Consider the following 11,100-nt stretch of genomic DNA (forward strand, 5'->3'; position numbering starts at 1 on the left):
CAAGCGCGGGCGGTGCCGGCTGGGAGCCGTCCTGCTGCAGCCCTGTGTGTGTCACTGGTGCTCTGCGAGAGCAAAGGATTTGTAATGGCGTTTTTCCTTTCAGGGGGAAAAGAAAAACCAACGGAGGGCATCATCGATGAAGGCACAGCCCCATCCCTGAGCAAGAAGGGTGGGGGCAGAAGGGGAGAAGGGCCGTGCTGGGAGCACAGTGAGCAGCAGTGCTGCATCCCTCCAGGCTGCGTGTACCCAGCACCCAGCACGGTATCTGGGAGGGGACAGTGGCACCATCAGGGTCAGTGCTCCCCAGCAAACGGAGGGGGAAGGAAGAAGGGGGTTGTTTGATTTTAACCAACCAATGCTTTTGCTCCTTCTCCCTCTCACTCCCCCCAGGAGCTTGGTTAATGTAAAACGGGCTCTTGCAGGGAAGCTGGCAGGCACGGGCCTGCATGAGATGCACTCCGTGGCTGTGAGGGCCCCGGGCTGTGCCACACTGCAGTGTTCTCCTTTGTGCACTCAGCAACCAGAAGTGCTCGCAGACATCGCCTCATTCGGAGTCTGCAGCAGCTGCTGATGGGTGCATCAGAGATGGAGCGGCTCAGATATACCACGGAAACAAGGTTATGAGACAGATTTTACTGCTCGGAAGGAGTCTCACAATCTTTCATCAACAAATGTGGGATGAAAGATTGAGGGCAGCGCACCAGCACCCTGCTCTGAACGCCAAGAAGCCGCAGCACGCGTTCCCCGCAGGAACAAAGGACAGAAGGGGCCTTCTCCCGAGGACAAAGTCCGGCCCACGGGCAGCACAGGGCCAGCCCCGCACGGTGGGTGCTGCCTTCATGGAGAAGCGCCTGTGCCACCCCCTGAGCGACCGAGAACGCCCACCGGGCCGCGGTGCGAGAGCCGACAGTGCCCTCTCTTGGGCTCGCCCTAACACGGCAGCAAGCGCCTGGCAGGAAGCAGTCCTCCAAACACGTCCTTTTGACACAAATGACGTTAAAACAAAGTTACTGTAAACCCAGGGTGGGTAGCGCTGAAGTGAGGGGTTTCCAGCCTCTCTGTCAAGATTCAGTCTTGTTGCTGCTTGGTGACAGGATCTCACACTGAAATTTACAGAGGCAGCAGCAGCGTCCGAGGAGCTGGACCCAGGAGCTTCCTCGGCTGGGTTATGGTAGGGAGATGCTCTGGTGCACAGCTCTGCATCCCAGCCTCTTGTTTTTCAGAGCTAGCAACTGAGCTCAGCACTCAGCTCTGAGCCTCCCAGACAATGACAGTGCCACTTCCAACTGTGTGAGACAAGCTTCCTTCAGCAAGCGCTTCCCACGCTATCTTCCTTCTCCTAAACATAAGGCATCTATGGCTTTTATAGAGAGGTTTTTTTTCTTTTTTAAAATCAGCAAAATTAGCAGCTCTGACTGGAGCCACCAGTGCTGACTGCAGCACATCCTGGCTGCTGACAGCACGCTGCTGCAAGGAATCTGCTGCAAACACACATTTCTTTAGCCAACGACACAAACTTGGAAGTTGCGTGGCTTGAGACCGCAAACTTCCCAGAGCTGCTGAGCAGACAAGAAGAGCGTGGGAGGCGTGTGACAGCCCCCACTGTTTGGAGCCGTGCTGGAGAACGGTTCTTTGTTGAACAGCAGGTCTTCGGGCTCTGAGACGCACAGCCCCACCAGGTCCTACCTCAAGGGGAAGGAGAAGAACTTGTTCCCTGACTTGCAGCGGATTTGCTCCCATTGGACACGCAGAAGGCGCGCCGAGTCCTCAAACCTGTCCACAATGTCCTGGGAAACACAAGCAGGGGCAGGAGTCAGTACGAGGAGGGTGGATGGGCTGGCTGCTGGAGGGGGAAGTCGGCAGCTCCCTCTGAACTTAGTCAGAGACAGGTTTGTGGCTGGATGCCTCTGACTTCCTTCAGGAGGGTGGCTCAAACTCACTGTCCCCCCCCTCAAAAAAGTCTCCCTTCTTTCAGTCAAGCTGAGTTTGCCTCAAAGAAGAAAACTCCCTCTGCTCTGGCCCTCCCCCGTGCCCATGTGGGGACACACCTGGAGCTCCTGCAGACACTGCCCCTCCAGGCTGCCCGTCAGGTCCCCGACGCACCAGGCCAAGCTGATATGGAACGATGGGTCCTGAAGATAAAGCAGGGATCAGATCACAAGGATGAAAGGAGGCTTTGCTCAATGCCGGGGGAGATTCGGGGCAGTGCTGCCCTGCCTGGAATCTTGGACTGCTCTGCATTCATGGGCAGGAGGATGGCAAAGCAGGGAGCCCCCAAAGCCAGATCAGTGGTTGCAGAGCTGAAACATGACAGCGCTGGGAATGAGGGCCCTCCCTGACTCAGCCCCAGGAACCCCGCTCCCAGAGGCCACCAGTTAGCTAACATCCTTACTCTCCCGTACAGGATACAGAACAGAAGTCATAGACTTGTGCAAGTCCCATTCTCAGCAAGAACCTGTTCAGGGTGTTAGCTGTGAATGTCACTGACTGGCCCACGGGAACCAATTCAAAGTCCAGTTTCTCCACTCCTTTTTATTTGGGGTTGAACGCTGGACAGACCAGCCACGTCCCAACCCCTCACAGGGAACCAGACAGCATCTCCAGACCAGCAGGGAAAGGCCTCACCTTGTAGAATACGGGGAGGTCAAATTCCTCCATAACCTTGTCCACCTCTGAGACCAGTTCCAGCAGCTGGAAATGTCCAGCAGAGACTTCCAAACCTACAAAGGTCCTAAACAAAGACCAGGGGAGAGAGAGCACACACTGTGTCATGCTGCAGAAAGCACAGCCAAAAGCAGCCACGTGTTCCTATGATCCTATGACTCCTGCTAGGCAAAGTTCCTAGCCCTTGTTTCAAGGGGAAAAAGAGAACCTGAGGAACGCTAGGTGCAAGCATTCAAACATACTGACTGCATTCTGAAGAAAAGCACAGATAAAGACATGGCAGCAGGGGGAGGACTGGAAAAGCAGGACTGGGTGATACACTACGGAGATTTACAAGATTAACTCAGCACCTTTTGTGACACGAACTGGTTTTCCAGGCAAAGGGCACACGTGAGTATCTCAGTAGAGCACTGTGCCCTGCGCAAGAGCAGTATTACTTTGAGAGGATGTAGGTTGCTACAGGAGGTGTAGAAGGGAGAGGAAGCGGCTACCAGGCACCAGTTGAGAACAGCACGGATGGGGAAGTGCTGTGACAAAGAGGTTCCTCCTGAGGACCATCGTGGTGACTCTTTTCATATGCCCGCGCCTGACCGCACGACGGGAGGGAGGACAAGTCTCACTCCAAGAGCTGCTTCCTCCTGCCCATGACTGATGTGGTTTTCCATTCCCATTAGATTCAGCAGCTTTTCATAATTTTAATCACCTTTCTTTTTAATGTGCTTTGACATTTAAATTGCTTAATTGTATTAAACTGGAAGCAGCGCCATCAGGCTTCTGAGCTGGCACCCAGGTAAATTAGCGCTGTCAGAGCTGTTTGTTTGAGCAATTTCACCATCAGCACAAGCTGGCACTGCTGCCAAAGGAGGTGGCCCCCACTCTGCTGGCCCCAGGCTGCTCATTCCCCCACCCACGCTCTCAGCTGGCACGGGGATCTGTGCAACCACAGAGCCAACCAGATCAGCACAGCAATGCGCTGGGCTGTCTCTCTGGCAGCGCGGATGTGAAGCTGCAGCATCACCCAGCCCCAGCAGAAAGGCTGCCTCGGGCCACGTCGGGAACACATCCCTCCTCCTACCTTCAGAAGGCTGAAATTCTGCAGCCTGAGGTTCAGTCCCCACAGACAATAACAGCTTGCAGAGAACTGATGTAGAAGCTAAAGATGTACGCACCCCGGAGCGCTGCTGGAAGGGGCTGGACAAAGATCTGAAACCTCGAGCACTGAGATGGGGCACTGCGTTCTGCCCCTCCACGGGGCTCCCTGCCGTGCCGGGGGATGGCACGGGCAGCGCTCCGCTCCCACCTGCCTGGCGCTGTGCCTCCCTCCTGGCAGGTGCCCCTCTGCTCGCTCACCTGGTTTTGTTCTGGTTGGTGTACACCTTCACTCGGTCAGCCACACAGAAGAACCTGGAGTGAGAAAGACACTGTTTCAGCTAGGGAAAAAAAATACAAAAAAAAAGCCAAAACAAGCAGAAGGTGGAGAAGGGACAGAATATGAGAGTCATAGAATTGTTTGAGTTGAAGGGACACATAAAGGCCATCTGGTCCCACACCCTGCACTGAGCAAGGACACCCACAGCTCCATCAGTGCTCAGAGCCCTGTGCAGCCTGACCTTGGCTGTCTGCAGGGACGGGGCACCACCACCTCTCTGAGCAGCCTGTGCCAGCGCCTCACCGCCCTTAGCGTAAAGAACTTCTACATTATATCCAGTCTAAATCTCCCTTGTTTTCATTTGAAACCATGTCCTCTTGTCCTATCACAACAGGCCCTGCTAAAGAGCGGGAGGAGAGGCACACAGGAGCTGCCCTGGGGCTGAGCTGTCCCCACCTGTGGAAGGAGGCTAGGCGCTCCTTGAGGCCCTGCATGAAGGGGTTGATCCAGTGGTAGCGCAGCACCACGCTCTGCGACAGGCTGACGTGGAACTCCTCCATGGCAGTGAGCGATGGGACGTAGGTGCGAGCGCGGGACGCCAGAAGCTCCAGCAGCTCCAGGAACTCCTCCTGGGCCTGGTCTGTGGGACACACGGAATAAGAGAACGGCTGAGCTTGGAAAGGACCTTACAGCCCACCCAGTTCCAAGCCCTGCCGTGGGCTGGGTGCCCCCCAGCTCAGGCCGCCCAGGGCCCATCCACGTCCTGGGGCACCGCCAGGGCCGGGCACCCCCCACTCTGGGCAGCAGCGCCGGGGCCTCACCGCCCTCGCAGGGCAAGGTGTCAGCGATGCCACGCACGCCGCCCCGCAGCCCCAGGCCCGGCCCAGCCCCGCGCAGCCCGGCTCACGCACAGGGCAGGTACACGTGCGTGGCCCAGCTGCCCCGCTCGTGGGGGAAGCACCGCACGCGGCCGCCGTGCCGGGAGCTGTCGTCCCGCTTCTCCTCCTGCTCCTCCTCGCGGAACATGGCCAGCACGCACTCGGGGACGGGCAGGCGGCGGCTGCAAGACAGAAAGAAGCGCGTCGGTTTCTCACCGCGCCGGGCCCGACCCAGCAGCGGCCCCGCGGCACCCACCTGCCCCGCGTGCCCCCCCCTCCTTCCTCCTCCTCCTCCTCCTCCTCCTCGGAGCTGCTGTACCCCACGAGCGGGGCGCTCATGGCGGCGCTGCGCTGCGGGCGCTGTCCGGCAGGGGGCAGTGTGCGGCCCGTGCGCTCCGCCTCCCGCGCTCCGCTCCGCCGCCCGGCCCGGCCCTCCCCGCCCCGCCGCCCGCCGCCGCCGCCAAGCGAGCGCGGGGATCGGGCGGAGCGAGCAGGCCGCGGCCCCGCCCGCAGGCAGCCAGCGGGCTGACGGGGGCCTCCCGCCGCAGGTGAGGGCCCTTTGTGCGGGCCTCGGGCCGGCGGGAAGTTGCCCCCGTGTGTCCGCGGGGCCTCGGGGCGGCCCATGGTTGGCGGCGGGCCGCGGGCGGGGCGGGCCCGGCGGTGGGCTGGGGCCGCGGGGAGCCCCGGGCGCGGAGCCCTTCGCCGCCCGCTGAGCCCGGCCTGGAAAAGCGCCTCCGCTCCGCCTGGGCGCTCCTTCCGAGGGATGAGCGGGACCCGGAGCCGGTCCCGGTGAAGCAGGTCGGTACGGCTTCTTCCGCTCCGGCGGGGCGGTACGGGCTGCTGTCGGGATGGGCTGCTGTCGGGATGGGCTGCTGTCGGGATGGGGTGCTGCCGCAGCCCGCGGGGATGGCACTGCGCGCCGTGCAATGGGGCTGCTCCCCGGCCCGTGCCTCAGGGTCAGCGTGCGGGGTGAGCCCGGGCTGCGGCCGGAGGTCCTGGTGGGAGCCAGCCCGGCCTGCGGGGCAAAGCCATGCCGCCTCCGCTGAGGGGGCATTGGGGCCGTATCCTGCCCTCAGCCTCTCCTCCGTGTGTCAGAGCAAAAGAGCTGAGAGCCGACATCCTGGCGGGACCCTGGCCCGGCCCACCGTGGGCCTCTGGGTGTTGTACTGCCCAGATTGGTGCTGGGGGACAAAGTAATGCGGTGTTCCTGCAGGGCGCTGAGGGGACAGGGGCCGTGTCCTGCCCGCAGCCCCTGCTCCAGGTGCCAGCGCAAAAGGACTGAGGCCAGAGGTGCTGGTACATGGGCCTCTGGGTGCTGTACTGCTCGGATTTGTGCTGGAGGACGAAGCGATGCCCTGTCCCTGTAGCACAGAGGCACCGAGGGGATGTGGGTTGTGCTCTTGCTGCAGCATGGACGCTTCTCTGCTCTTGAAGCGTCTCGGCACTTATTCGTACCCACTGCTCACCAGTGGATTTAACTCCTCTCAATCAGTACTGGGTTTTATTGGACATCTGTGAGAAGAACCTTACAGCAAGGCCAAAGAGTACCTCTGGGGCAAGCTGCTGGGCCCCAGCACACTGTTATTCCAAAGTTTGGAGGAAGGCTCAACCAAGCAATTGCTCTAACGCCTCCTTGACCATCACAAAGAGTGCTTTGCATGATACCTGCAGGTTCTGTTTCGTCTGCAGACGGGATAACGCCGAGGGCAAACCTTTCTCTGTCTTCTCTGGCTCTTCCTACAGGCAGAGGGGAAACCTCGTGAGTACCCTCCCTCCCCTGGCTCTGTCAGAGGTTGATGTGCTCGATGCTGGAGCTTCAGGAGGAGGTTGGGACTGGCAGAACTGCCTTGCTAGGGCAGTTTGTATGATTTGTATCATTTCACTCGGTAGCTTTTTTGCACAGCATTTAGCACACCTCAGCCCGCGCAGAGAAACGGATGGATGTGTTCACCCTGTTAGAGCTGCTCCAGTGGAAATGGGTGAGCTTCCAGGGGAGCGTTTTGCACAGACCCCACATTGCATCCTGGGGCTGATGGGAACCGGGGGAGCCTCTACTGCTTTGTGTGAGAGCTCACTGGGCAAACCCATGGCTGCGTTGGCCAGGCAGGGTCCATCCCTTTCTATGCTGAGTCCCAGGCTTCTCTGCCAGCAGCATGCAGGGTTCCAGCTCTGGTCAGCTCCTCTCCCAGGTGCTTTGCAGGGGTGCAGGAGAGTTTGCAAAGCGAGCCATGAGCTCACTTGACTGGAGAGCTGCCTGTCTGTCCTCCGAGATCTGACGTGAACTGTATTCTTCTTGCAGGCAGAGCTGCTCCCTGCGCTGCATCGCTCGCCCTGCCTGCGTGTGAGCACATCACAGCCAGCACAGAGAAGGGCCTCCTCTGGTCTTCAAGGCACTTGCTTCTACCTGCCTTCCTTTTTTTTTTTTTGTCCAAGAAAAGGAAAGAGAAAAAGAAAAAGACGAACGCAAAACCGGAACACGCAGTCCACAAAGAACTTCTGCAGATCCAAGGAGGAGCCTGGGGCACCTTGGCCTCCTCGCTTCCCAGGATCCTGGCTGTGGGCTGGGTTTCCTGTCCTCAATTTCAGGATCGGTACAGGGAATCAGAATCTTGGATGTTTTTGATCTTTATTTTCACTTGAACCTTTCCGACCGAGAAGCTGAAGCTGTCACTGCTAAAACCCTGTTTTTTTTTCCCAAGCATGTCAGAAAGCTGGCAGCAGCAACAGCAGCAACCGCAGCAGCCACCGCCGCCGCCGCCTCCGCAGCAGCAGCACCACGCTGGGACCACCGCCCTCCCGGAACACTCCATCCCGCCCAGCACCGCCGACAACCCCCTGGGCTGTGCCGTCTACGGCATCCTGCTGCAGCCGGACCCGGGCCTGCAGCACCACCAGCACGCCCCGCTCCAGGCTGGGGAGCCCTCCCACAAATGTGGGGTGTGCGGCCACGACCTCACTCACCTCTCCAACCCCCATGAGCACCAGTGCTTGCCGGGCCATGACCGCTCTTTCCAGTGTACGCAGTGTCTGAAGATCTTCCACCAGGCCACCGACCTGCTGGAGCACCAGTGCATCCAGGTGGAGCAGAAGCCCTTCGTGTGCGGTGTGTGCAAGATGGGCTTCTCCCTCCTGACCTCGCTGGCGCAACACCACAACGTCCACAACGGCAACGCCATGAAGTGCTCCATCTGCGAGAAGACCTACAAGCCGCCCGAGGCGGAGCACCCGCAGCCTCTCGATCCCTCGGAGAAGCCCTACAGCTGCTCCATCTGCCAGAAAACCTTCAAGCACCTCTCGGAGCTGTCCCGGCACGAGCGCATCCACACGGGCGAGAAGCCGTACAAGTGCACGCTGTGCGACAAGAGCTTCAGCCAGTCGTCTCACCTGGTGCACCACAAACGGACGCACAGCTCGGAGCGGCCCTACAAGTGCACGGTGTGCGAGAAGACCTTCAAGCACCGCTCGCACCTGGTGCGCCACATGTACGCGCACTCGGGGGAGCACCTCTTCAAGTGCAACGTCTGCGAGCTGCACTTCAAGGAGTCGTCGGAGCTGCTGCAGCACCCCTGCACGCCCAGCGGCGAGCGGCCCTTCCGCTGCGGCGAGTGCCAGAAGGCCTTCAAGCGGCCCTCGGACCTGCGGCAGCACGAGCGCACGCACAGCGAGGAGCGGCCCTTCAAGTGCGACCTGTGCCAGATGAGCTTCAAGCAGCAGTACGCGCTCATGCGCCACCGCCGCACGCACAAGGCCGAGGAGCCCTTCAAGTGCAACCTGTGCGAGAAGGGCTTCGTGCAGCCCTCGCACCTGGTGTACCACCAGCACGTGCACGGCATAGAGAACCTCTTCAAGTGCAACGTGTGCCAGAAGGGCTTCAACCAGTCCTCGGAGCTGCTGCGGCACAAGTGCGTGCAGAACGCCGAGCGGCCCTTCAAGTGCGCGGTGTGCAACAAGTCCTACAAGCGGGCCTCGGCGCTGCAGAAGCACCAGCTGGCCCACTGCGCCGAGAAGCCGCTCAAGTGCACGCTCTGCGAGAGACGTTTCTTCTCCTCCTCCGAGTTCGTGCAGCACCGCTGCGACCCGGCCCGCGAGAAGCCCCTCAAGTGCCCCGACTGTGAAAAGCGCTTCAAGTACGCCTCGGACCTGCAGCGCCACCGGCGCGTGCACACGGGCGAGAAGCCCTACAAGTGCCCCTCCTGCGAGAAGGCCTTCAAGCAGCGCGAGCACCTCAACAAGCACCACAGCGTGCACGCCCGCGAGCAGCAGTACAAGTGCATGTGGTGCGGGGAACGCTTCCTGGACTTGGGCCTGCTGCAGGAGCACAGCGTCCAGCACACGGCCGAGGGCGCCTACCAGGTGGCCGCCTGCTTGCCGTGAGCCTCCTGCCCCCGGCGGCTTTCAGCTTGCATGTGACACTCCCAAGCCTCGGCCTCCCCTTCCCTCTCCTCAGCTGGAGGCGGCCTCCAGGGAGTGCTGGGGGAAAGGGGAGGTCCGGCGGGCGGGCGGGTGGGGAAGCTTTCCTCTGGCCTCCGTGGTCCGTACCCACCTGTAGCGCAGGGGTTGACGGACGATGTGAAAGGCTCAGAGAGAGTGGGGAGGAGAGGAGAGGAGAGGAGAGGAGAGGAGGGAGGCAGTGAGAGGAAGCGATGCCTGGAGCTGCCTGGTGTCCCCTGGACTGTGCTTCCCGCCGTACCCGCGTTGCAGTGCTGGGAGCTGGCAGGTCTCTGCTTGGCTGCCCTCTGCGTGCAGCCTCTTTTCCCTGTCCCACCCGGTGACTCCTCTCGCAGAGCCCTCCCTCTGGGTGCGCTGCTCGCTGAGGACGTGGCAGGTTTCCATGCTGGGCTCTCCCAGCGTCGTTAGTCCAAACTCAAATGAGTGACTCGAGGGGACCGTTTCAGACCATTAGCGTTTATCGACTGCCCCGACCTCCCCTGCTCTCCCTCTTTCTAGAGCGCAGAAAGGGAAAAGCCATGGGGCTGCACACCTCCAAAATGCACTTTGGCATAGCTGCTCCTGCAGTTGATGGCTGTCACGCTTGGGAAGAATTTAGAGTGAGCCTGCCCATCCCTACCAGCAGCGAGGGGAAGGGTACTGAGCACTACACGCTGCAGAGAGTGTGGCAAGGAGAGTCTCCACTCCTGGTTGTGAGCATGGCATTGACCAGCTGCCCCCAGAGGGACCTCGCTCTCCCGTGAAGGCTTACGTCCATGCCCAGGCTCCTTCTCTCCCTGCACTGCTTGGGCTGTGAGCATACCTCCAGGGGTCAGGCACAGGGACGTCCCCGCAGCTTGAACACTAAGGGGTGAGGTGAACACTACAAAGAGCCTGCAGCCTCAGGAGTGGTCTCGGCCATCTCCGGTGGTGACCCACGTGGTGCTCCGGGTGTCTGATTTGCTGGGGGGAACCAGTTCTGTCCAGAACAAGTTGGGAGGACCCTTCCTGCCCCGTGGGGTCGGCTCCACGGAAAGGGGAAGGTTAGCAGTGGGTAAAGGAGAGGTTATTTTTCCCCTCTTGCGGGAGTCCCGTTTTACCCCTTTACTCTTTCTTTACCTCTTCCGTTTTTTCAGGTTTTGCACAGTTCTTGTAAACATCACTTAAAAATAAATCTCCCGTAGCAAGGTTGGTGCAGCCTCAGGTGTTTTCCTCTGCAGGGTTTTGCTGGCTTCCCACGGCCGAGAGCCCCGTGAGGCGCCAGCTGGATGCCCTCAGGGTTGCTACCAGCCTTCCCCTCTCCATATTTGGAGATATCAGAATGTTGAAACCCTGTGTGCTCTAACCCAGCGGGATGTGGTCCTGGACAACCTGCCAGCCTGAGCGCAGGTCCAGTCTCATCCCTCCTGTGCCCTGAGCTGGCTGTTGGCCGAGCTAGGGCTCTTCCAACCGGCTCTTTGTGAGCGAACAGCAGCCCGCAGATTGCCTGCGTGCTGTGCTGGTGATTAGGCCAAGTTTAAAGTCTAGGCAGATGGACCTTGCACAGAGCTGGGCCGTGCCTGCTTTGCTGATGGGGGGGACACTAAAAGGTGGAGAAAAGCTTCCAGCTCCATCTCCAGCGCTGAGGAGGAGCAGAGTGCGTGGCCGTGGGGCTGGGGCTGTCTCCACGTGCAGCTTCACAGAGCTTCAGACAGACCTTCCTCTCTGCTGCCCAGGGAAGAGGGACCGATGCTCATCCTAACTCCACGCTGCATCAGAGAT

At 60.1% G+C, this 11,100-nt stretch overlaps 2 protein-coding genes across 5 annotated transcripts; one reads left to right on the top strand and one right to left on the bottom strand.

Annotated features, from left to right (window-relative positions):
• USB1 (U6 snRNA biogenesis phosphodiesterase 1) lies at positions 619–5,301 on the bottom strand. Its single transcript, XM_021407981.1, has 7 exons — positions 5,168–5,301; positions 4,945–5,093; positions 4,490–4,673; positions 4,015–4,068; positions 2,626–2,731; positions 2,049–2,132; positions 619–1,787 (listed from the first exon to the last, which is right to left on the bottom strand). The coding sequence occupies exons 1-7, from the start codon at positions 5,248–5,250 to the stop codon at positions 1,683–1,685; spliced, it is 765 nt and encodes a 254-aa protein (XP_021263656.1). The 5' UTR covers positions 5,251–5,301; the 3' UTR covers positions 619–1,682.
• Positions 5,442–9,388, top strand: ZNF319 (zinc finger protein 319). Of its 4 annotated transcripts, none has more exons than XM_021408048.1 (2): positions 5,442–5,459; positions 7,211–9,388. In XM_021408048.1, exon 2 carries the CDS (start codon positions 7,612–7,614, stop codon positions 9,283–9,285), a length of 1,674 nt encoding a protein of 557 aa, XP_021263723.1. In that variant the 5' UTR covers positions 5,442–5,459; positions 7,211–7,611; the 3' UTR covers positions 9,286–9,388. The 4 variants fall into 4 exon arrangements, with proteins under 4 accessions (XP_021263723.1, XP_021263722.1, XP_021263720.1 ...); XM_021408047.1 differs by lacking the exon at positions 5,442–5,459 and adding an exon at positions 5,538–5,709 and having other exon boundaries at positions 6,655–9,388; XM_021408045.1 differs by lacking the exon at positions 5,442–5,459 and adding an exon at positions 5,538–5,709.

Source organism: Numida meleagris, chromosome 10 (genome assembly GCF_002078875.1).
Source record: "Numida meleagris isolate 19003 breed g44 Domestic line chromosome 10, NumMel1.0, whole genome shotgun sequence".
Lineage (NCBI taxonomy): Eukaryota > Metazoa > Chordata > Aves > Galliformes > Numididae > Numida > Numida meleagris.

Bases quoted from the DNA above. Each gene is read 5' to 3' on its own strand.
- USB1 (XM_021407981.1), bottom strand. From the start codon at position 5,250: ATGAGCGCCCCGCTCGTGGGGTACAGCAGCTCCGAGGAGGAGGAGGAG. The intron at 4,069-4,489 runs GTGGGGACAGCT...TTCTCACTCCAG, and splicing joins CGCCTAGCCTCCTTCCACAG to GTTCTTCTGTGTGGCTGACC. The intron at 1,788-2,048 runs GTGTGTCCCCAC...TGTGTTTCCCAG, and splicing joins AGTGTCTGCAGGAGCTCCAG to GACATTGTGGACAGGTTTGA.
- ZNF319 (XM_021408048.1), top strand. From the start codon at position 7,612: ATGTCAGAAAGCTGGCAGCAGCAACAGCAGCAACCGCAGCAGCCACCG.